Raw genomic sequence first — 24,972 nt, 5'->3', positions numbered from 1 at the left:
TATCCAAAGTGCCAAGGCACCCTGGATTCCATGGGCTCGTACCTTCTTGACCAGTCTCCTGTGGGGGACTTTATCGAAGGCCTTACTGAAATCCATGTATACCGCATCCACTGCGTTACCCTCATCCACACGCCTAGTCACCCCCTCAAAAAATTCAATCAAATTAGTCAGACATGATCTTCCCTTGACAAAGCCATGTTGACTATCCCTGATTAATCCTTGCTTCTCCAAGTGGAGACTAATTTTGTCCTTCAGAATTTTTTCCAATAATTTTCCTACCACTGATGTTAGGCTCACTGGCCTGTAGTTCCCCGGTTTTTCCCTACTCCCCTTCTTGAATAATGGTATTACATTAGCGGTTCTCCAGTCCTCTGGCACATCCCCTGTGGCCAGAGAGGTTCTGAATATATGTGTCAGAGCCCCCGCAATCTCCTCCTTTGCCTCACACAGTCGCCTGGGATACATTTCGTCCGGGCCTGGGGATTTATCCATTTTTAGGCCTGCTAAAACTGCCAATACCTCCTCCCGCTCGATGTTAATATGTTCGAGTATATCACATCTAGAATACAGTGTCCAGTTTTGGTCCCCTCACATAATGGGGAACATAGAGGCTCTGGAAAAGGTTCAGAAGAGGGCCACTAGAATGATACCAAGTTTAAGGGCCCTTAGCTACCACGACAGGCTTAGACAGTTGGGGCTTTGTACTCTGGAAAAGCATAGACTTCGAGGAGATACGATTGAAGTCTTTAAAATAATGAAAGGATTGGACTTAGTCAATGTGGATTGACTATTCGAGCTAAATAGCTTTGGGGACAAACAGGGGTCATAAGTTACAAAAGCATTGAACTAAGTTAGATGCTAGGAGATACTTCTTTTTGCAGAGAGTCATCAATCTCTGGAATAAATTGCACATGCTGGTAGTGAGTGCAGATTCTCTACAAGTATTCAAGAGGTAGCTGGACGAGTTCTTGAGCATGACATATATCTCTATATATAGAAGGGGGCTGTGTCTTTCAGTTAATGTGGTCTCCTGGAACTTGTTTGATCGCCTTCAAGATTGGAAAGGAATTTCCCAGTCATTTTGGTTTATGTTTTTTTTTTGCCTTTCCCAGAAGATTGCATCATGGCTGCATTATGGTAGTGGGGAAGCATGGTGTGCAGAAACTACACCATGCTGAGATGGGACATGATTGATGGACCAGCTGATCTTTTCTTGTCCTTCTTTTTCATGTCCTTTTTCATATGTTCTTAAATGAAATCGACTCTCGGATAGAGTAGTGGAAGTAAGTACCTTGGAATCATTTAAGAATCAATCGGATGGATGCAGTGGCAGGTCATTCTGGTTGGATGATCTTCCTTATCCGTAATTTTCTTGTGATCTTTACATCCATGCCAAGCTATCTGTTTAAGAACTACCAAGGATTTTGATTTGTGAGTTTGGTGCTAAAACAATCAAACCTCATTAAATGACAAAAGTCTGTGATTTGCATTCTATTTGCCTGAAAATTGATTAATAACAGACTTACGTGGCTAGTGTGAGAGGACTGCTTGGATCTGGGGTGCCTAACTCCTGTCAGAAATAGTATAAATGCTGCTGCAGTTCCCCAGTTTCAACTGTACGTTTCCAATTTGTGGAAGGGCAATGAATTGCTTATTATTTAGATTCTATGAAACAATATCAAAGCTTAAAGCATAAGAATTCTAACCACCTATTGTCTCAATGTCCTTTCTAACTTATGTGAATACAGTTTGCTTTAAAACTCTCACAATATATATATTTAGATAAATACTTCAGTCATTACACTTCAAAGAAACCACGTTCATTTATATAGCACCTTTCATATTGTCAGAATGTCCCAAAGTGTTGAATACTTTTGAAGTGTAATCACTATTGTTATGTAGGCCAATGCAGTAGCCAGTCTGAACATAGCAAGGTTCCACAAACAACAATGAGATGAATAACCAGTTAATCTGCTTGGGTGATGTTCGATAAATGTTGGCTAGTACACCAGGAAAACTCTCCCGATGTTCCTCGAATCGGATCTTTTATATCAACCTGAGCAGGCAGGCAGGGACTTGTTTTAATTTTTCATCTAAAAGGCAGCACCTTCAACAAAGCAGCACCACCTCAGTACTGCACTGAAGTGTTAGCCTAGATTATGTGCTCAAGTCCTGCAGTGGGACTTGAATCTATGATCTTCTGACTTAAGAGGTAAGGATGCTATCACTGAGCCAAGATGACCTTAATAACCTGGCCTTTCGTTAAATACAGCCTGCAGGGATTTACTAGCACACCGGTCTATAAAAAGCTCGCTCAACAATCAACCTCTAATTGAACCCATGGATATGCTCATCTGGACAACTTCATCATGGGAGTATCTAAACAATGGCTATAAATCATAGGGCTGAGTTAAACACAGCTGCATCATTGTAGTTAAGCATTACAACTTTGCTCCAAACCTCAGACTAACCCATGAGCAATGCCATGAGAAACCAGCTAGTTTGATGTATAAGCCTGAAAATTGTTGGCTGTGTGCTAAGTGTGGGATCCTAATTTTCAGCGATGGAGTGCATAGATTCCCAGTGAAAGCAGTTATGCAATCTCCAAAGAGTCTCGTAATTATGCTTTCACAATTAGTAATAGTTCTGGCACCTATCTGAGCTAAGAATCCAGTGCTTCAGCCACATATATATAACACTACAGCAGTGGTCTTCATTCCTGGTATGGGAGGTTAACAGCCATTTCATATGAGCCAGATTAAAATATGGTAGAAGCAGTTTAGTGTGCTGTCTCCTTTAGTGTCAAAAATGGCTGGATTTGCATTGCGAGTGTCATGAGTGCACAGTCTGGGTGAGAAAGTTCACTGCCTACTGAAATACTTTGCAGTAATTTTAACACCAGAGCTCAGTGCCTGGGAAGCAGTGAGAGCCGAAATTCCAGAAACTTCTGACCCCAACTGCACAATTACCAGCAGCGTAGGATATTACACAGGCAGCAAATCCAGGCTATAATGATTTAATGACTGGGTATAGTCATGGTAATGTGTCATCATATTTACATACAAAGGAGCAATAATACACACCGAATCTTTTCCCCGATTGAATTCAGCACAACAAATTCATTTAATTTTTATCACTGTTCGAATAAAAGTGATTGGAAAAGTCTGAAACCTGTTCTTCAAATGTTTACGGCACAGCAGAAAGAAGGTCATGTTTTCCTGAGTATTCATTTTGACAAAAAAAGTATCTCTGTAAATGGGAGCACCCAGTCATAGAATTTTCTTTCACATTTGCTATTGTGTCAAGAGTTGTTTGCATCTTAGATATTAGCAAAAAAAAAGTTTTTGCTTGGTAAATTCAATCAAAGCAAACTAATACCGAATATATGAAGGAGGGGTATAAACAAAAAGTGAGCAATGAACTGATGTTATTCTGCTGAACAAAAAGCAAGATGTAGAATTATCAAAACAGGCTGAAATGAAAAGCTACCTGGACATGAAAAAGAAACAAATCAAGACAAGACTTAGGGTCAACAGGGAGGTTGTGACGTTTACCTCATGGAGACTTGCACAAACATTTTAACATCCACTTTGAACTACCATTGGCAAAAAAATCATAATTGCTCACAACTTTTATGTAACAGGGATCTTTCATGTATCATATGGGCCATCACAGAGGTCAGTTGCTTTGCTATCCATCACTCCATTAAAACGGTAACTAAAACCCTGTTTTGCCATGTACCCACCTACACTCGAGCAAAAACCTCCATCAGCAGCATTAGAGGGAGCTAGGTTTTACCAAATTGGTGGCTTTACTGAGATACAGGGCATTGTTGATTTTATGGATGTTAGCATTCATGTACCTACCAACAATCGTTTGGAATACCTAAATACATCAATGCACAAACTGTCTGTAAACACTGCCATATAGTAATACATTCCAGTGCATACACCCTGGGAAATATGCACAATGCTTTTGTTCTGTGACAATCAAACTTCACACAAGTCTCTGAAGGAGATGAGTGGCTTCCTAGGAGATAAGGGATACACAATGCAACTGTTGCTTAGATTCATGAGTTATCGGTGATACTTTGATGTTGACCCTGGACCCGATATAAGGCATTAAAACAGGGGAATTACTATAATCCATCTGTGTGATTCTCTTTAAAAGTCAATGCTTCTGATTAGCCCAGTCACTAGTTCCATATCCTTGAGAAATGCTCATCCGGATAGGGCACAGAACAATCAGGATGGCCGAGCAAGCAGGCAGGCTTAAAAGCAATTAGGGCTGTTGTGAAGTACAGACCACTGTAACGCCCCAACATCCAGTCTTGGTTCAGCCCCTGCCATAAACTCTGCTACCTTGTCATTGACTTCATTCACCCTCTCAAATACCTCCTCTCGAAGCCCAACCCAATATTGAAGTTCCAGCGAAGTACTTCAAACTGAGTGCCAGGCTTCCAACACTGGAATAAACCTCTCTGGAAAATGTTTTCCACGGATTTACAACACTCTATAGGCAACTCCTCATTGGCTGTTAACAATTGAATTAAATTGCTTTTGATTTGTCAATCAGATATTTGATTGGTGACTTAAGATAAGTCTTCATTTCAGTCAATCACTAATGTTTGCCATCCCTAGAATCATTCTAGTAAATCTCTTCAGCACCCTCTCTAAGGCCTTCACATCTTTCCTAAAGTGCGGTGCCCAGAACTGGACACAATACTCCAGTTGTGGCCGAACCAGTATTTTATAAAGGTTCATCATAACTTCCGTAATTTTGTACTCTATGCCTCTATTTATAAAGCCCAGGATCCCGTATGCTTTTTTAACCGCTTTCTCAACCTGCCCTGCCACCTTCAACCATTTGTGCACATATACCCCCAGATCTCTCTGTTCCTGTACCCCTTTTAGAGTTGTGCCCCAATACTTTTGATTATATAGAAAGACAGGGGCTTACAGCACATATCCACTAATCTATATGGGAAAATCTTTCACCTGAAGCTTGTTAATTAAATGCCGATGCAAACAACAACAACTTGCATCTATAACATAGAAAAACATCCCGAGATGGCACAAATAAGATTTGAGGGGCAATGAATGAGATGGGTCTTAAGATGGTTTAAAAGGAGGAGACAGGGAGATTTAGTGAAAGAATTCCAGAGAGTGGGAGCAAGGGAGCTGAAGGCATGGTTGACAATAGTGGTGCAAAGGGAGGGGGATGCACAAGAGGCTGGAATCAGAAAAACTGAGAGTTTGGCGAAAGGTGTGGTTAGAGCAGGTTAAAGAGACAGGGAAGGTCAGGGCCAAGGTTGTGGAGGTATTTAGAGATAAAGAGTTTTGAATTTGAGGTGTTGAGGGATCAGGAGCCATTGTAGATCAGTGAGAGTGGGTGTGATGGGTGTATGTGATTTGGAGCAGGGTAGGATATGAGCAGCAGAGTTATAGATGAGTTGGAGTTTGCGGATGGTGAAGGATGGGAGCCCATACAGGAGAGCATTGGAATGTTCAAGTCTGGAGATGGGCATTGTTATGGTGGTAAAATAGGCGGCCTTTGCGGTGGAGAGGATTTTAGGTCAAAAATTCAGCTTGAAGTGGAACAGGACGCCAAGGTTGTGAACTGTCAGGTTCACCATGAGTCAGTGTTTTACTCCGTTAAAGGTGCTATATAAATGCAAGTTATTGTTGTTAAATTTGTGATGGGGACTTCGGTCTCCCCAGTGTTTAACTAGAGGGAGTTAAAACTCATGCAAGCCTGAATGGCAGACAAGCAGTCTGACAACACAGAAGCAGTAGAGTGGTTGAAAAAGATAAAACAACAACAACAACTTACATTTATCCCGGCCAATATTTATCCCTCAACAAACATCACCAAAAACAGCTTATCTGGTCATTATCACAGTCACATTGCTGTATGTGTGACCTTGCTGTGCACAAATTGGATGCCGTGTTGCCTACATTACAACAATGACTACACTTCAAAAGTACTTCATTGGCTTTACTTCAAAGTGCTTCGGGACATCCAGAGGTCTTGAAAGGCATAATATAAATGCAAGTTCATCCTTTCTTTCCCATAAAGTGCCTTTAACGTAGAAAAACATCCCAAGAGCTGGTTGTCGTTAATGTTATGTGGAAGCTGACCTCATATCTGCGGGTGATGTTGTCAAGAGGTAGCATGTCGATGAAGAAGAGGAGGGGGCCAAGGACAAAGAAAAAGAAGTTCATTCTTGACCTGTTGTTACACTCAAACATTTCCCAAAAGTTGCATATCAAACATAGTGCCTTTAAATTGTTGAAAGGCTTAGTGGGTAAATACACCAACCAATGTGTTACTGAGCCACAAAGGACAGGAAGTTCACTCCCTGGTCTTTCCTGGGTTAACTATTCTCAATCAGGGCAGCATGATTGGCTACAGCAGCCCTGATGTAGGGAGGAGAAAGGTCCCTCCGGACTCCAGTTCCTAACTGCTATCTATGACTTGTGCCGGAAAGTGCATGTACTTGGGTCAGGCTTGCCCACAATCCTCTGCATAGTCTGAACAGCTTGCTGATACTGTCAAGACTCACACATGAGGAATGGCCGTATGCATGAGGTATTGGCACCTGTGGAAGTTTATCACAGCAAGAGAAAGTAAGTCCTAAACACTTTTTTTTAAAAGAATCTGTCTTTATAGTCTTGAAAGGGGTGATTCCATGATCACAGAATTTCCCTTGAAATTTAACACATAATGAAAAAACATCTCATGTATTTATCATGAACCAAGTCTTGGAACATAATTTGAAGCTTTTTTGAGGGCAAATTAACTTCTGATAAAGAAAGATATTTTAATCTAAATTAAACCTTCTCTAGTGAAGTGATTTTTTAAAAATAGGAATGTTACATAATTACTTGCAAATAATGGATATTGTAACAGAGCAAAAGTTATCTGAGAAGCTCTAGATATGCTTCATTATTAAGGTTGAAATAGTAAGTGACTGAAAACAATGTACGGATAAAAATCAGGAAAATGTTGATGGACAATACAAAGGTTTGAAGTGCCAGTTGGATGAATGGTTCAGATGATGAACATGTTGATAATTGAAGAGATATGGTTGCATTTTGTAAAAGATAGTCATTTCAAAGCTTTGCACATCAAGTACATTTTATTTTTTCCTGGCTCTTTGAGTTGAGAGAGGATATTGAAACATTAATCCAAGTGTGTGTATTGTATGAAATCCTAATAAGCAGGATTCATCAGTTGTTTGTAAAGGTTTTACTAACATTCTCTCTCTCTCTTCTGTGCTGACAGGTGAGGAATGATCTGACCAGTGAGCTGGAGAAAGCAGACATTCAAATCGCAGACACTGAGAGCTTCTCTAATGATCCTTGTCTGAGTGTCAAAAAACTTAGGGTAAGTAAAGGAAAATGTCAACAGAGAACAAAAGAGGAATTTAAACTTCCTGAATACAGATATTTGTAGAATTTTAACCAACCTTTATTAACCTGTGAAGGTACTGAGGGACAATGGGCAGAACACTATCTGTTTACCTGGGAATCTTTTATTCCAGTTCAGCACAGGCAAATGAGATGGAAGTTCCTCTCTCTGATCATTCTTTGAGATTTCCTTAACAACGTGAGCCTAGTAAGCCGCAGTTGACTTGATTATAATAAAATCTAACTACCTTCACATTAATGCATACAGTGACTCCTGCTGGAAAGTGCATGAATGTGGATATTGGGTGAAAATAGGATTGGGCTCAGTCATCATCATCAAGAAGCCCACCAACACTGTCCAAGCTCACCCATCAAGAATGGCCACTTGAATGAGGCAGCAGAAAGATGCTTGCAAGTATGGACCCATACCCCAGCAGGAAGGGAGGGGAGGAAAGTACAAACTTGGTGAGAAAAAGAGAAACCAGTGGCCCTGAATTTCCTTGCTATCTTCAGTGCTTACGCCATTATTGTAAACAATTTTACAACACCAAGTTATAGTCCAGCAATTTTATTTTAAATTCACAAGCTTTCGGAGGCTTCCTCCTTCGTCAGGTGAACGATGTGAAATCGTTCACCTGACGAAGGAGGAAGCCTCCGAAAGCTTGTGAATTTAAAATAAAATTGCTGGACTATAACTTGGTGTTGTAAAATTGTTTACAATTGTCAACCCCAGTCCATCACCGGCATCTCCACATCATGACCGCCATTATTGTACTAAGAGGATTGAGGAAACTCTCGTTTGGTGCATTACACCATTTTTGTGCCTTTCATGAGCTAGATGCAGGTTTCCTCATTCTTTTCAGCAGCTGTAACGCATCACCCGTCCAAGCCCTGTGGAGCTCTTTTGCATAGGATCACCACTCACCTGGTGGCACTGTGCCTAGAAATTTCCTGCTTTTACGCCACTACTGCACTCTGCGAAAGTTAGACCCGTATGAAATAGACACATCTGCTCCTCCAGTCACCTGTGTCAGGTGGAAGTTTGGAGTTTGAGAACTTTGAAGAGCACCCAAGCTTTGCTTGTAGATTTCTGACTTCACAGAACCATTTTTCAACCTGTTTTTGTGAGTTGTGCTCACTGAAACTTGAACTTTACACCCCTGTCCCCCACAGTGCTACAGTCTCACCCCATCCCTACATTTTTTGACCCCCCACATACTAAGAATGACTCTTGAGAAGGTATGACATTCCCCATAGGCATACCTCTCCATGCCACCCTTATGGAAGAGGAGGAGGAGGAATAGCAGCATGTGGAGGTAAGGAGAATAAGGCTGCCCCACCAGATACTACGCTGTACAGTGTCTTTATGGGTAGCACTTCAGATGAGTATGAGAGATGCCCTTAGTGGATACAATGCAAAGGGATGGAGGAAAGGATCTCTGCCGCCTCCCCTTGGCTTCCCCAAGTGCTCTAATGAAGACCGTAGCCTTTACAGAGCTTCTGCACTGAAGTTTCCTAAGGCCTAAGTTGCTCACTACACTTTTCAAATGCAATTACACCAGAACTTCCACCACTTCACAAGCAGATCAACTTACCAAGGGAAACTTGTATGCAACCCCATACCTGGTGAACAGCATAATTTTCTGGCACAACAGTCAGCAGGGAAATTTAGGGCCATTAACTTTGAAATATTTGAAAGCACAATGATAAACGGTATATTCAGTGGCTTCTCTTAAAAAAAAAACTGTCTTTATTTCTTCCAGTCACCTTTTTGTATGACAACAAAATGTTTACTCATAGCCTTAAAATGACACTGTCCAGTAGAAGAAAGGTTATAACATGGGGGAGAAATAGGGGCTGGGACTTGAGTTGGAAGAGAACAGGGAATGGTGTCAGGCATGGACAGAGTGGGAATTGTGGCCTAGATTGGGAGAGAGAGTAGACTTGGGCTGGAATGTATTTCGACTGTGGGACACAAAGGCTTCCTGTCACAGTTGTTCAAGACGCAGTCGTGATTGGTGCTTGTACATCAGTGGTCTGTTGCAATATGATGGGAACTTTGGACTGGGAGAGAGGTAGTGCTTTGGGAGAGGATGGAGCTAAATAGTAAGGCAGAAGAGTGCCAAAGGAATTGGACCTGTCAGCACCAGGCATGAATAAGGAAGAACTCATGTTTCAATGGAGAGGCATTGGGTCTGTACTGGCATTGGGCGGGAGAATCTGCATGGTCAGAGGGGCTGAGTGTGCTGCAGTGTAGGGCTGGGAAAGGATTAGGCAGCCTCAGGTGACAATGGTACCAGGGACTGAAGTACAGGACTAAGGATAATGGTGGCAAAGGGGCATGGAAAGTGGCAGATGTGTGGCCTGGAGCCAAAGGGACTGGGTGCTCCTTAAAGCTACTGTAAAGAAGGGAGTACAGCTGATGTCCTCTGGCGGAGAGAAGGAGAAGAGCTGAAGCTGGAGTGCTTAAGGCAGTCCTGACAGGAGAGAGTGGAGCTGAACCATACTTGGGTGGTAGATTAATGGATAGGGATAAAGGGAACTATCATGGTGGCAAAATGCATTAAAAATGTTTTTCCAACTATCTGGTGTCACATGGTTAGCAGGAACCAGGGGTAGAATCTGGTCCATGATACCATGTAGTTAGTGTGGACTTATCAGCAGCATAGGAGACTCACTGCAACAAATACATAATCTTACAATAATACAAAGACAGACACAAGATTTTTAGACAGAACCAGCTTGGTAACCATTTTGTGTAACTTATTCACCAAAGCAGTCTTTCTCTCTCTCTTTCTTTCTGTCTTTCCCCTTGAACAGTATGAATTCTAGATCAAAGGAAGTACATTCTTAGACATGACTTGGCAGGGTGCATATATTAGACACTTATCAAAAGTATATGGACAAAATAGAACAGAATATTTGCAAATTGTAATTTAAAATGCATGTTATTTTTATAATAAAAATGAGCAATGCTTTAAGTTCCTAATTGATAGAATTGATTCTATACCCTGCTTCTTATTCAAAGCTATATCTCTTGTTAATCAGGCGTGTTTGGTTTAATAAAAAGCTGGCATATAGGATATTAAAACATTGGTGCATTCATTAACAAATGTTGAAAGGTCAATTTTATTTTTAAATATTTAAAGATATCCATGGATGATGTATGGATTCCACAGTAACCTAACAAATTAAATATCATTTGTTTTTGTCCTAGGATAATAAACAAAGGTACAACTTGGTGACAAAATAATGTATACATTATCAAATGCACTCTCCACATATAACTTGAGAGTATAGAAACTGTTCATTATTTACTCCAATGATAGAGAGCTGGTTTGAAGTGGTGAGGGGTAGTGCAGATAAGATTTCACTGTGGCAAATTATCGCCATAGAAATCGCTCGGAGTGGCAAACCAATACTCCTCGCCGCTCCTAATCCACAAACTTACCGCGGTCTTTTTGTCGGCCACTTCCTCGAATAGGAAGCGGAGAAGAGCCCAGCGTTAGTTCAGGCGATGCTAGGACCCTGGGAGAAGCGAGAGGATCAATCTCTCCCCTTGACCAATCAGATCACAGCATTTTTGACACGCTGCATTCACTGCCTCTGCAGGCTTGAATTGTTAAACCAGGGAGTGAAAGGTACAACATTAAAATCAATGTAAAAGCAGTTATAGACAGTGAAAAAAGAGAGAATTGAATTAATTAAAAGAGACAGAAGGGAAAAGTAAAAAAAAAGAATTTTTTAATTTAAATTTTTTTCTTATGACCAAAAACTATTGAAATAAGGAGTAATGAGACTCACAGTTTTAAAAGTTAATTTTTAGTTGTTTGGCAGTCATTAAGACTTACCACGCTGTTAAAACCTAGTTTAGACCTGTATTTTTAAGCATACCTGTTTGGTGGTGATATTAGTTACTTTCCAGCTGGGCAGATAAGTAAGTGTGCACTTTTTCAATCTCCAATTGCATAGTGCGATGTTCCTTTAATTTGAAGCTGTCATATCACCAGCGAACCACTAGGAGCAAGTTCCTGATTTTTGCATTTCACTGAGCATGTGCGAATGCCGGAACTTGCTCCTCCATTTTGCCACTAACAACAGAGAGCGCTGTTGAGCTCTCCATTATTTCAGGAGTGATTTTTGTCTCATTATGTCATGAGCATACTCAATGTGTCCCTCATGGTACAATGCATAGATGATGCTGGTGTTCCAGGAGTGAGGTAGCAGATTTATTTGCAGCTTATTTCACCTTGTAACTTCTAAATGACAAAATCACAAGAAATAGTAATGACTAATGTCCTGAACACTAAAATATGGCTGTATCCTGGGCATGGAAAAGTTACAATCACATAATTCTTCAGCTTTCCTTCAGCAAGAATAGTCTTAAAACATGGAACTGTCGATGATTTCTAGCCCTTCTTTCCCCATTTACTATCTATATGCAATTGGCCACCTAAAAGTTATGTTGTGGTTAATCTTCCCTCTCCCCAATTTTCTTGTGCCATACACTAACTTTGGCAGACAGGGTGACTGGAGTTTGCTCGTGGTGCTCAGAAAACTGGAGGTGCACAAGATAGAAGTAGCAAGAATAAGTTTTTTGCCTGTCCCTGAGAGGAGGCACCTGAGCACACTCAATACCACTATGTGGCTGAAATCATAATGTGAGCAGTAGGGGACTCCATTCTGCAACTCCTGCATCCCCTTTTCCCTGATACAGTTTTCTGAGCACCACGAGCAAACTCCAGTCACCCTGTCTGCCAAAGTTAGTGTATGGCACAAGAAAATTGGGGAGAGGGAAGATTAACCACAACATAACTTTTAGGTGGCCAATTGCATATAGATAGTAAATAAGGAGTAATGAGACTCACAGTTTTAAAAGTTAATTTTTAGTTGTTTGGCAGTCATTAAGACTTACCACGCTGTTAAAACCTAGTTTAGACCTGTATTTTTAAGCATACCTGTTTGGTGGTGATATTAGTTACTTTCCAGCTGGGCAGATAAGTAAGTGTGCACTTTTTCAATCTCCAATTGCATAGTGCGATGTTCCTTTAATTTGAAGCTGTCATATCACCAGCGAACCACTAGGAGCAAGTTCCTGATTTTTGCATAAGGAGTAATGAGTAATGAGACTCACAGTGAACTATGACACCACACTGCTCTGCTTCCTATGTGTTTTTTAACTATAGAAAGATGGCAAAGAAGCTAAGGTTCTGTCGGCCCTGCCCAGCCCAGCCCATATTGGACTCTGGTTCTGTTTAAGAATACTAAGGTACCCTGAGTATTGAGTATTGAGTACAAATATTATGAAGGAAACAGACCAGTCTCTAACTAATGATGGTAGCGCAGCCAAACAAAAGAGAAAATTGGATGACAGATCATTCACCCAACCCCTTGTGCATTGGTGTAGTTTACCTGGTATCTTTGGCAGTAGTCATATAAAGAGTGATCTGGTTTAACCTTGACTAATTAAACCAAATATCTGGGGATCAGAATGATTTTCTTCATTTACCAATCATTTCCATTATAGTTGCACTCTGAATCTGAATGATAGCACCCTGATATCAATCACCTAACCCCCCATTGGCCTCAATTTGTTAAACCAGATGCATTTCATGCTTTGCAGAAACTGTGGCGGTACTTTTAACTTTCGGTGATAGTATAAAATAGGCAATATCGAATTGGCCTGCCCATTATACATCTTGCCCGCTGATCGCTTCCATTGACTTCAGTTGAAAGCAAAAACAGGCAGGATGTATAATGGGCAGCTAATTTTATATCGTCCATTTTACAACTTCGCCCAAAGTTAAAATGATCCCCTGTGAGACCAGCCTCTATTTCCTTGATAAGCTATTAAACCTCTATCCTCTTAATCTTTAATGTGTTAGTGCTTACAAAATTGTATCTGTGAGTACACTACGCAGAGCCTGCACTGTTTAATATATCGTTAGCTGATTATTGTATCTTATTGCTACGATGCATGCTCAGCTCACCAGCACTTCAACATACAAGGAAATACAATATCATCATTTTAAACTCTGAATTAAAATGCAACTAGTCGTGTAAAACAATATTCATAATGCTGAGGCATGTGAAAGAAACAGTTTTAAATTTTTAAACAGCAACTGAGTTTTTCAATACTTTTAAATCAAATTTAATAAAGTTGAGATTATTTTAGCCTGATTCAGCAATTTTTATTGTTGTTTCATTAATCTGTTAATTTGCAATCTGATCAAAAATTGGGCATTCCCAAATAGTTCAGATAAACCAGCTCCGACTGCACCAGTGTGGCTTTTAATGATGTGTAGTGAGGATCATGCTGATTGATCTATATGCTGTTGAGGCATGGCCTTGGAACTGCTGCAGGAAGATAATTTGCTTCAAAGCACTAGACCTAGAAACACTATGGGGCTACACTGCTTCATAGCACCAGGCCTGGGAGCAGCTGAGGACAATATGGTGCTTTGAGGGATGTGCTTTTGAAGCTGTTGTAGGGAAGAAGCTTTGTGTTGATTGGAGGTGTCAGCCTTAGGATACAGCACAGTTCTGTTTCTGAGGAGGACTCCTGGGGAGAAGATGACTATTCCAAGGCAGTAAAAATAATAGCTGCTGATATAATGGACTCAGAAGTGATTCCTGTGATGAATATCTGAAGAGAGGCTGTTGCCACTGTTCCAAGGGATCTGTGGGAAGGTTCCAAGATCACAAGATCTCAGAATCTCACCGCAGGAAGAAGGCCATTCGATTCGTCCTAGCCCTCCATCCAGAAAAAACTTACAGTTCCCCTCTTCTCCTCCAGCCTTCAATCATTTCTTAAATAATTCCAAGATTTTTGCCTCCATTACCCCACATGTTGATCATCAGAGAACTTTCTGACATTAGCCTTAAATTTGAGCCTATGTCCTTTGTTTTACTGGCACGATTTAATTTGAAGCGGTGTTCTGGATTTATCTTCTCTATCCATTTATTACTAGCTTATAAAGTTCCAACTTGCCTCCTTTCAAGCCTGAAAATCTGAAGACTTCTCCATTTTTTCATCATATCTCAGTCTTATCAATCTCGTGGCTTCGCCCTGCAGCACCTTCAGAGTTTGAATGTGTTCCTTGTGTTTCAGAGACGAGAACTAAAACAATTGAACTGCACAGTGCAGTATAGGAATGACTTCCACTTCTCTACTCTTTTGGCTACATAGTTCAGCATTTTATTTGCTTTTTTGATTGCCATGCTAGTGATTTGACATTTTAAGCACTGAGTCAACTAACCCACTTGACCAGGGATAATCAACTCAAAGCCAATGAGGCACATGTGTCTCTTAACCTGTATTCAAATTACTAGTAGGGTGCCCCCCCCCCTTTTCTGATTATCCAACCAGTACTAGCATGATCCAAGTCTAGCTGTTGCCGTTTGGACAGTCATAGCAGTAATGTCAGCAGCAACACGAAGTAGAGGAGAGGAATGGGAAGAAATAGCATTGAGAAAGGAGTGACAGGATGCAGCAAGTGGTATCTGTTGGAATGCATCGAGCGGGGAGCATGCTCCAGCAGCGAATAAACTGGTGAGTCATACGTACAAAATAAAAAATAATTCCATGGCCAATACTGTAGAGTTTTTTTATTGACAATAATTAGAATTAAAGTGCAAAATTGAACTTAGGGTCAAGGGGAAGATTGAAAATAAAAATAGAATATTGTGCAGGGTGCATGCAAGGCCCAGTCTCAGACTGCATCTCAGAAGTGCAATAAAATAATTTTTTTAAAAACATAAAAAATGGAGTGAAGACTCCATTTTAGCAAGGCATTGCGGTGAAATGAAATATGAGGAGTGTCCCGAAAAGCTGCATCGTAGACATAGAAACATAAAAAATTTATGGCACAGAAGGTCATTCGGCCCATTGTGTCTGTGCCGGTTGAAATAGATCCACCCAGCATAATCCCACTTTCCAGCACTTGGTCCGTAGCCTTCTAGGTTACGGCACTTCAGGTGCATATCCAAGTACTTTTTAAATGTGATGAGGGTTTCTGCCTCTACCACCCTTTCAAGTGAGTTCCAGACCCCCACCACCCTCTGGATGAAAAAAAAATTCCTCAGCTCCCCTCTAATCCTTCTACCAATTACTTTAAATCTATGCCCCCTGGTTATTGACCTCTCTGCTAAAGGAAATAGGTCCTTCCTGTCCACTCTATCTAGGCCCCTCATAATTTTATATACCTCAATTAAATCACTGCTCAGCATCCTCTGTTCCAAAGAAAACAACCCCTGCCTAATCAGTGTTTCCTCATGGCTAAAATTCTCCAGTTCTGGCAATGTCATCGTAAATCTCCACTGTACCCTCTCTAGTTCAATCACAATAAAAACAGAAAATGCTGGAGAAGCTTAGCAAGTCAGGCAACAACTGTGGAGAAATAAACAGAGTTACATTTCAGGTCGAAGACCTTTCATCAGAACTGGACGAAAGGTCTTCGATCTGAAATGTTAACTCTGTTTCTTTCTCCACAGATGCTGCCTGACTTGCTAAGCTTCTCCAGCATTTTCTATTTTTGTTTCAGGTTTCCAGCATTCGCAGTATTTTGCTTTTGATCTAGTGTAATCACATCTTTCCTGTAATGTGGTGATCAGAACTGTATGCAGTAGTCAAGCTGTAGCCTAACTAGTGTTTTATACAGTTCTAGCATAACCTCACTGATTTTATAGTCTATGCCTCGGCTAATAAAGGAAAGTATCCCGTATGCCTTCCTAACCACCTTATCTACTTGTCCTGCTACCTTCAGGGATCTGTGGACATGCACTCCAAGGTCCCTCTGTTCCTCTACCCCTCTCAGTATCCTTACATTTATTGTGTATTGCCTTGCCTTGTTTGACTTCCCCAAATGCATTACCTCACACTTCTCTGGATTGAATTCCATTTGCCACTTTTCTGCCCACCTGACCAGTCCATTGATATCTTCCTGCAAACTACAGCTTTCCTCCTCACTACCAACCACACGGCCAATTTTTGTATCATCTGCAAACTTCTTAATCATGCCCCCTACATTTAATTCTAAATTATTAATAAATACCACAAAAAGCAAGGGACCTAGCTATCCTTTTGCTCTTTATGTATTTATAAAACATTTTTGTGCTTTCCTTAATTTTACTTGCCAGTATTTTTTCATGCCCTCTCTTTGCTTTCCTAATTCCCTTTTTATTTTCACCCCTGCACTTTCTATACTCCTCTAGGCGTTCTGCAGTATTGAGCTCTTGGTATCTGATATAATTCCCTTTTTTGCCTGATCTTACCCTGTATGCTCCTTGTCATCCAGGGGGCTCTAGATTTGGCAGTCCCACACTTTTTCTTTGTGGGAACATGTTTACTTTGCACCCCTTGAATCTCCCCCTTGAATGTCTCCCACTGCTCTGACACTGATTTAACTTCAAGTAGCTGTTTCCAGTCCACTTTTGCTAAATCACTTCTCAGCTTAGTAAAATTGGCCTTTCCCCAATTTAGAACTTTTACTCCTGTTCTATTTTTGTCCTTTTCCATAACTATACTAAATCTAACTGAATTATGATCACTACCACCAAAATGCTCTCCCATCGATACTCCTTCTCCTGCCCAGCTTCATTCCCTAAAACTAAATCCAGAACTGCACCACCCCCCCACCACATTGTTGGGCTTGCTACATACTGGCTAAAAAAGTTTTCCTGAATGCAGTTTAAGAATTCTGCACCCTCAAAACTTTTTACACTGATTGTATCCCAGTTCATATTAGAGTACTTGAAATCCCCTACTATTATTGCCCTATGGTTTTTATACTTGTCAGAAATTTGCCTACACATTTGCTGTTCTATTTTCCTCTGACTGCTTGGGGGTCTATAGTACACTCCCAGCAGTGTGACTGCCCCTATTTTGTTCTTTAGCTCAAACCACATGGCCTCATTTGATGATCCTTCTAACATATCATACTTCCTCACAGCCGTGATTGTTTCTTTAACCAATATTTCCACCCCTCCCCTCCCTTTTTTATCCCCTCTCGATTTTGTCTGAAGACTCTGTAATCAGGAACGTTGAGCTGCCATTCCTGCCCCTCTTTAAGCCATGTTTCAGTAATAGCTATGATATCGTACTTCCACGTGTCTATCTGTGCCCTCAGCTCATCTGCCTTATTTACTATACTTCTTGCATTGAGGTATATACCGTTAAGCACTGCCAAACTCCTTTGTTGTCTAGTTTCTAACCTTTGTTCCCTCTGCCTTCCAAACTCACTTACTAATTTTCTGCCTTCCATTTCCAGCTCTGCTTCTCTCCCTTCTGAATCTACACTCAGGTTCCCATCCCACTGCCAAATTAGTTTAAACCCTCCCCAACAGCACTAGCAAACCTCCCCACAAGGATATTGGTCCCGGCCTTGTTGAGGAGCAACCCGTCCGGCTTGTACAGGTCCCACCTCCCCCAGAACCAGTCCCAATGCCCCGGGAATCTAAAGCCCTCCCTCCTGCACCATCTCTCCAGCCGCACATTCATCTGCACTATCCTCCTTTTTCTAAATTCACTAGTGCATGGCACCGGGAATAATCCAGAGATTACTACCTTTGAGGTCCTGCTTATTAATTTATTTCCTAGCTCCTTAAAATCTGCCTGCAGGACTTCATCCTTCTTTCTACCTATGTCATTGGTACCTATATGGACCACGACTTCTGGCTGTTCACCCACGAGGTTGCAATTTCAAGTTATCCTATGGAGCTACCCAACCTGGGAAACCATAATGTAGGCTGGTAAATTTAGGCTGCTTTTATCTTAGTGGAATGACATCAACTGTTCTTTTTCCATCAAGGATGACAATCCTGAGTGTAATTGACTTGACCTCTATAAAGCCAATGATAATGGCTCTTTGTCAGATCTAATTCCTTTTCTGGCTGTTCAGCTTGGAAAGGTTGCCTTATATCTCTTTCCAGGCACTGAGATTGGCGTTGCCAATTGCAATGTAGGACACGAGTTTCAGGGTAATTTCTTAATTTAGGGAAACTACCTAATTTAGGGGAAAGATTTCCTCTGTGTGCTAGGCACATAGGAAGGGACATAAAAACAGGAGCAGGCCATTCAGCCCCTCAAGCCTGTTCCGCCATTCAATGAGATCCGTATCTTAACTCCATCTACCCGCCTTGGTTCCGTAACCCTTAATACTCTTGCCTAATAAAAAATCTGTCAATCTCAGTTTTGAAATTTTCAATTGACCTAGTCTCAACAGCTTTTTTGAGGGAGAAAGAGTTCCAGATTTTCACTACTCTTTGTGTGAAGAAGTGCTTTCTGACATCACCCCTGAATGGCCTAATTTTAAGGTTATGCCCCCTTGTTCTGGTCTCTCCCACCAGAGGAAATAGTTTCTCTCTATCTAACCTATCAAATCCTTTAAGCATGTTAAACACTTCAATTAGATCACCCTTTAATCTTCTATACTCAAGGCAATACAAGCCTAGTCTATGCAACTTGTCCTCATAATTTAACCCTTTTAGTCCCGGTATCATTCTGGTAAATCTGTGCTGCACCCCCTCCAAGGCCAGTATCCTTCCTGAGGTATGGTGCCCAGAACTGAATGCAGTACTCCAGATGGGGTCTAACCAGAGCTCTGTACATCTGCAACATAACTTCCACCCCTTTGTATTCCATCCCTCTTGAGATAAAGCCCAACATTCCAATAGCCTTTTTAATTACCTCCTTGAAGCTGGCGTAATGAAATTGAAATACATTTGTAAAGAATATAGTTAAGACTTTGCTCAAATCTATTCCCCCAGTTTACAGCCACATCACTCGGCTGGATAGAGTTTGAAATATCCCATTTAATTGGACGGATATCAACTTCCACAACATTATCATTTATATTTATTTCCTGAACAAGTTAAAAAAGCTGTGGATTATGAGCATTGATACATTGATGCACTCTGCATGACAATTATAGAGCATCGATTCTCCCCAGTGATTTTCTACATGGTGAATTCACAGCCAGACAACCTGGGCAAGCTAGTCGTTCCACACTGTTTTCACATATCTCCTTAAAGCTGGTCATCGAGCAGGGTTAACAGCGACCTGAGAATAGGAGTGTAGCTGGCAATTTGAAGTTTATACAAGCATTAGCTGATTTGTTGCCCATTTTTCTTGGCTTGTATCCCCAGGGCTTAAACGTAAATACCAGTCTTCTAGACGTCATTGTACCTAAAACTTCCTGTCCTCTCGATCAGCATAAACAAAATATCAATGAGGGAATAGTGTCCGGAATCGCTCATCACAGTCAGTGAAATATTGAAATAAATTTGTATACAATTAGATACATCTCACACATCTTCCTCATATTCATGTCTGGGAATATAGAAAAAAAATCATTGAATCATACAGCACAGAAGGAGGCCATATAACCTCTGACACCCATGCTTGGGAACATCATGTATACCACCCCGTGCTCATGTTTGGAAACATTGTGTACTTTCCTACGCCCATGTCTGGCACAATCTCTCACTGGGGAATGTTGTATTGCATCAGAGAGAAAAGGACCTAAGAGAACAGGGGAAAATCAATTATAAAATGGAGCAGAAACAAATAAATAAATAATGAGCAAAATATTTTTGTAAATTCTATTTACTTTTAACTTTTTAAACTTTTACTTCATGCAAAACATTCAACCAATATCTTTCATTTTCTACAAACACACAATATCATGTCAAAATGGATGACAAAGTGTAGCGTGCTCAAGTCAGACCACACCTTGAGTACTATGTCCGATTTTGGTCACTGAGACACAAATTAAACTGTCAGGCCCTGGAGGCATTTCAATATAGAACCATGAGGCTCACCCCTAGCATCAAAGGATTGAGTTATGAGAAAAAACTGGAGAAACTTGGGCTTTTCAGGAAAGGAGTTGACTGTGAGGTGACCTTATAGATGATATTAAATGGTGCGGAAAAGGTAAATTCAAAACAATGCTTCAAACTAAACTGTGACAGTGGGGCAAGGGGATGCAGGTTCAAATCATTAACATGCAAATTTACATCTGGTGTCAGGAAGTTGTTCTTCATACAAAAAGTGAGCAACACATGGAATGGACTTCCAGGTCAAATAGTGGAGGTGAAAGCACTGGAATCGTTTAAGAAACAACTGGATGCCGAAATGGGGAGGGAAGGGGGAAATGATTGAGGGGAGGGGGGACTGATAGGTCTTTCTGGAAGGTAGAGCTAAGATGGAATGAATGATCCTCTTCATCCCTGTTTAGTTTGATCTTCTGTTCATCTGCCTCTCCAAACAAAAAAAAACAAGTGCCAAACACCTTTTCACAAAGACAGTATCCTTTAACTATATAGTATCTTTAGAGATTTGGTTTAATTTTTATCCTATTCTTTAATAACAACTAGTAATGAGTACTATGCTGGAGATCCCATTAGACTCAGTCATAGTATGTAGGTTATAATCCTATTTCATTACAACTTGATCCAATGTCTTTGACTTCAATGGAAATGAAAATTGGGAGAGATGTATAATGTGTGGCTGATCTGATATTGTCCAAAGTCAAAATTACCCCCATTACCACTCAGATGGGACACCAGCGATGGAAAGCATTTGGCTACTGTCTGTGTCGTGAGAAGATTACAAAGTAAAATATATGATGGGGAAATGCGCTCCTGAAACATTTTTTTCATTTTGTAGGTAAAGATAAGTTGGCTTTTCAAATATTTTAACATATTTAGTAGAGTTTTATCAACACAAATTACAATAGAGAACACATTTTGCATTTACAGGTTGGGTTATTTATGGGCTTATTACCACTGATACAATTCAGGCTTTTTTGAAACACTTTAACTTTGTTTCCACTGCAAACAGGCAGCTTTTTAAGCAGATTTACATTTCCTATGACATGAAACTTATGTGTGACATGAATGTGTGCTACAGGACTAATGATTAACTTTTTCTACAGTATTATCCACTGGAGATTACAGGGGTGAAATTCAACTTCAGCATTGAAGTCCATGGAAAGGAAAATCGGGCAATGCGCCCCAAAGTTGAATTTCACCCCCAATGTGTTCCACCTACGATGCTCTTCAGTCTACTCTCAAGGGCATAAAACACCATGCTGCCAGACTGTGGCTAAAGTTAGTAGTTGAATATTTTTGCAAGATTCTTTAGTGTCACAAAAGCAATAGGGACGCAACAGACAATCAGCAATACAATACGTGACTTAATGCTTTGAATAGATAGATTTTTGTTAGTTAAGGATAGTAAGGGATATGGAGCAAAGGCAGGTAAATGGAGTTGAGGTACAGATCAGCCATGACCTAATTGAATGGCGGAATAGGCTCGAGGGGCTGAATGGCCTGTTCCTGTTTCCATGTTCCTAAATGGTCTCAAGCATAATAAAGTACTATTTAGAATAGAACCCATTTAGAATATTTCAATTTAGCCTTTGAAAAACATGACGTGGATTCCCTCCAGTCTATGGAGTCCTGTCTTACTGCTGCGATGTGGAAACAAGTGGTAGAAGCTCAGGAACCACACAATACAGAAAGCCAGAAGCAGTCATGCTCCTCCCAAGTTGTCTTTTGACACCCCAGATCAAAGTAATCCTTTCACACTAAGCAGGTTTACATGAGGCTGAAAATGTAGCCAAGAGTACTTTTCCACTGTTGTCAAATGGATTATCTTAACAGTTAAGGCAAGGTCAGTCAATTTGCATAATTTACTGACACTCTGGGTGCATCTCATGATGTGTCTCCAGAGCCACAACGAGGACTAGTAGTTGCCATACTTGTGCCAGGAGGCGGAGTGAGGGGGGAAGGCTCCAGCCATGGGGGAAATGGTCAGAGAGGCACCGGGGAAAGAAGTGGAGGATCGGATAAACGGGAGGAATTGATACCAGTGGACAGGAGTACCAGGAATGCAAAGGACAAAGGTGATCAAAATTTTGCTTACAATGTTTCATGGCCTCTTCTTCTTCAGCACCTGTTCCATATGGGCAAGGTGTAGCTGCAGCACTGCACTCCTGTTCCAGGTGCATTGCGGGGCAATAACAATTGGGAGCCCAGTGCACAACTTGTGCCCCCTTTACAATTGTTCTCTGTATTGTAATGCACTGAGCTCTTGGAGTGCTCCTTCTGGCTTCACAGCACTACTGCAGGCTGCTGCCAGCCCTCGATCGCCCACCTCTTCTTCTCCTCCCCCACCTCCAAGAACCTACCTGAAGGCCACAGTCGGCATCTCAGCCAGCCCAAATTGGTCCAGAGGAAACCGATGAGCTGGAGACCAGACAGGTGCCTGCAGCTTACCAAACTTATTCAGGTGAGGCCCAAGGCCCAATTTTAAATGAGCCTTAGGCCTAAGGCCTCCGGCTTCTGGTACGCACTGCGAGTGCGTCGACCATTTCAGGCCCAAAGTAAGCCGAAGTGAATTTTTCCCCCACTCCTACTTTCATCAAGGCCTGTGCAGGCACTTCAGTGGCCCACACTGTACACACAATTGAGCTAGTATCAATTGCAAATGGCAATTGATACTAGCTCAATTGCTAAATTTAAATCTGAGATAGATAACTTTTTGGCAACCAAAGGTATTAAGGGATATGGGCCAAAGGCAGGTATATGGAGTTAGATCACAGATCAGCCATGATCTTATCAAATGGCAGAGCAGGCACGAGGGGCTGAATGGCCTACCCCTGTCCTATGTTCCTATGTTCCTAATATACACTAAATGGAACATAGAATGGTGAAGGGGTTTTAGTGGGTTTTAACTTAGAATTAAAATATCAAAAAGAGCTGAGATTTTATTTTACTTTACTCAATTATTTTGAATTCGTGAACTTAAATACATTCACCTATGCCAAAAAATTTGCAATCACCATTGTTTTAAATGGGAGGGCGGAGCTATAATCAATTTTGCAAGGTTTTGGCAAAGGTATTGGCAGAGCGCACAATAGTGCCAGGAAATTATGACATGGCGTAAATAATGGTATAATTTACTTAATGCTTTAATATCCTGGGACTTTTACAGTGTAAAATGCACTCAATGCTGTAGTCTCCAGGAAATTGTGGCCATAATACAGTGAGGAGGATAGTGATAGACTTCAAGCGGACATAGACAGGCTGGTGAAATGGGCGGACACATGGCAGATGAAATTTAACCCAGAGAAGTGCGAAGTGATACATTTTGGCAGGAAGAATGAGGAGAGGCAATATAAACTAAATGGTACAATTCTAAAGGGGGTGCAGGAACAGAGAGACCTGGGGGGATATGTGCACAGCTCGTTAAAGGTGGCAGGGCAGGTTGAGAAATCGGTTAAAAAAAGCATACGGGATCCTGGGCTTTATAAATAGAGGCATAGAGGCAAGGAGGTAATGATAAACCTTTATAAAACACTGGTTCGGCCACAGTTGGAGTATTGTGTCCAATCCTGGGCATCGTACTTTAGAAAGGATGTGAAGGCCTTAGAGAGGGTACAGAAAATATTTACTAGTATGGTTTCAGGATGAGAGACTTCAGTTATGTGGATAGACTGGAGAAACTGGGGTTGTTCTCCTGAGAACAGAGAAGGTTGAGAGAAGATTTGATAGAGGTGTACAAAATCATGAGGGGTCTAGACAGAGTAGATAGAGAGAAACTCTTCCCATTGGCAGAAGGGTCAAGAACCAGAGGACATAGATTTAAGGTGATTGGCAAAAGAACCAAAGGCGACATGAGGAAAAACTTTTTTACGCAGCGTGTAATTATGATCTGGAATGCACTGCCTGAAAGGTTGGTGGAGGCAGATTCAATCATAGCTTTCAAGAAGGAATTGGATAAATACTTGAAGGGAAAAAATCTGCAGGGCTACGGGGAAAGGGCGGGGGAATGGGACTAACTGGATTGCCCTTGCAGAGAGCCGACGCGTGCTCGACGGGCCACATGGCCTCCTTCTGTGCTGTAACCATTCTATGATTCTATCATAATAACATTGGGGCAGAAATTGCTCACAAAAGAACGGAGAGCTCAACAACGCTCTCCATTATTACTAGTGAAATGAAGGAACAAGTTCCGGCATTCGCACATGCTCAGTGAAACGTGGAAATCCGGAACTTGCTCCTACTAGTTCGCCCGCGATATGACAGCTTCAAATTAAAGGTATATCGTCGGCTGCAATCAGAGAAATCGTTGAAAAAGCACCAACTTGCTCATGGGCCCAGCTAGAAAGTAACTAATATCGCCACAAAACAGGTACTCTTAAAAACATAGGTCTAAATTAAGTTTTAACAGAGGGGTAAGTTTTCATAACTGCCAAACAACTAAAAATTAACTTTAAAAATGTGGAGTCTCATTACACCTTATTTTAATACTTTTTGATCATTTAAAAAAAAAATTAAATTTTAAAATTAAAACTTTTCCTTTCTGTCTCTTTTATTTAATTCAATTATTTCTTATCCTCTCTTTTTTCGCTGTCTATAACTGTTTTACATTGATTTTAATGCTGTACCTTTCACTTCCTGGTTTAACAATTCAAGCCTGTGAAGACAGTGAATGCAGCGTGTCAAAAATGCTGTGATCTGATTGGTTGAGGGTGGGGGGGGATTGATCCAATCG

The 24,972-nt window shown here is 41.0% G+C and overlaps 1 protein-coding gene across 1 annotated transcript in view; it reads left to right on the top strand.

The window, feature by feature from the left end:
• The window catches only part of gabbr2 (gamma-aminobutyric acid (GABA) B receptor, 2), a 971,826-nt gene that overhangs the window by 599,348 nt on the left and 347,506 nt on the right, over positions 1 to 24,972 (top strand). Inside the window, 1 exon segment of the mRNA XM_068004534.1 lies at positions 7,288 to 7,389. Coding sequence (XP_067860635.1) covers positions 7,288 to 7,389 — 102 coding nt within the window.

The sequence above is a fragment of the Heptranchias perlo genome, chromosome 2 (assembly GCF_035084215.1).
Source record: "Heptranchias perlo isolate sHepPer1 chromosome 2, sHepPer1.hap1, whole genome shotgun sequence".
Classification (NCBI taxonomy): Eukaryota; Metazoa; Chordata; class Chondrichthyes; order Hexanchiformes; family Hexanchidae; genus Heptranchias; species Heptranchias perlo.
The sequence above is the reverse complement of the archived record's forward strand: the minus strand, read 5'-3'. Positions and strand labels throughout refer to the sequence as shown.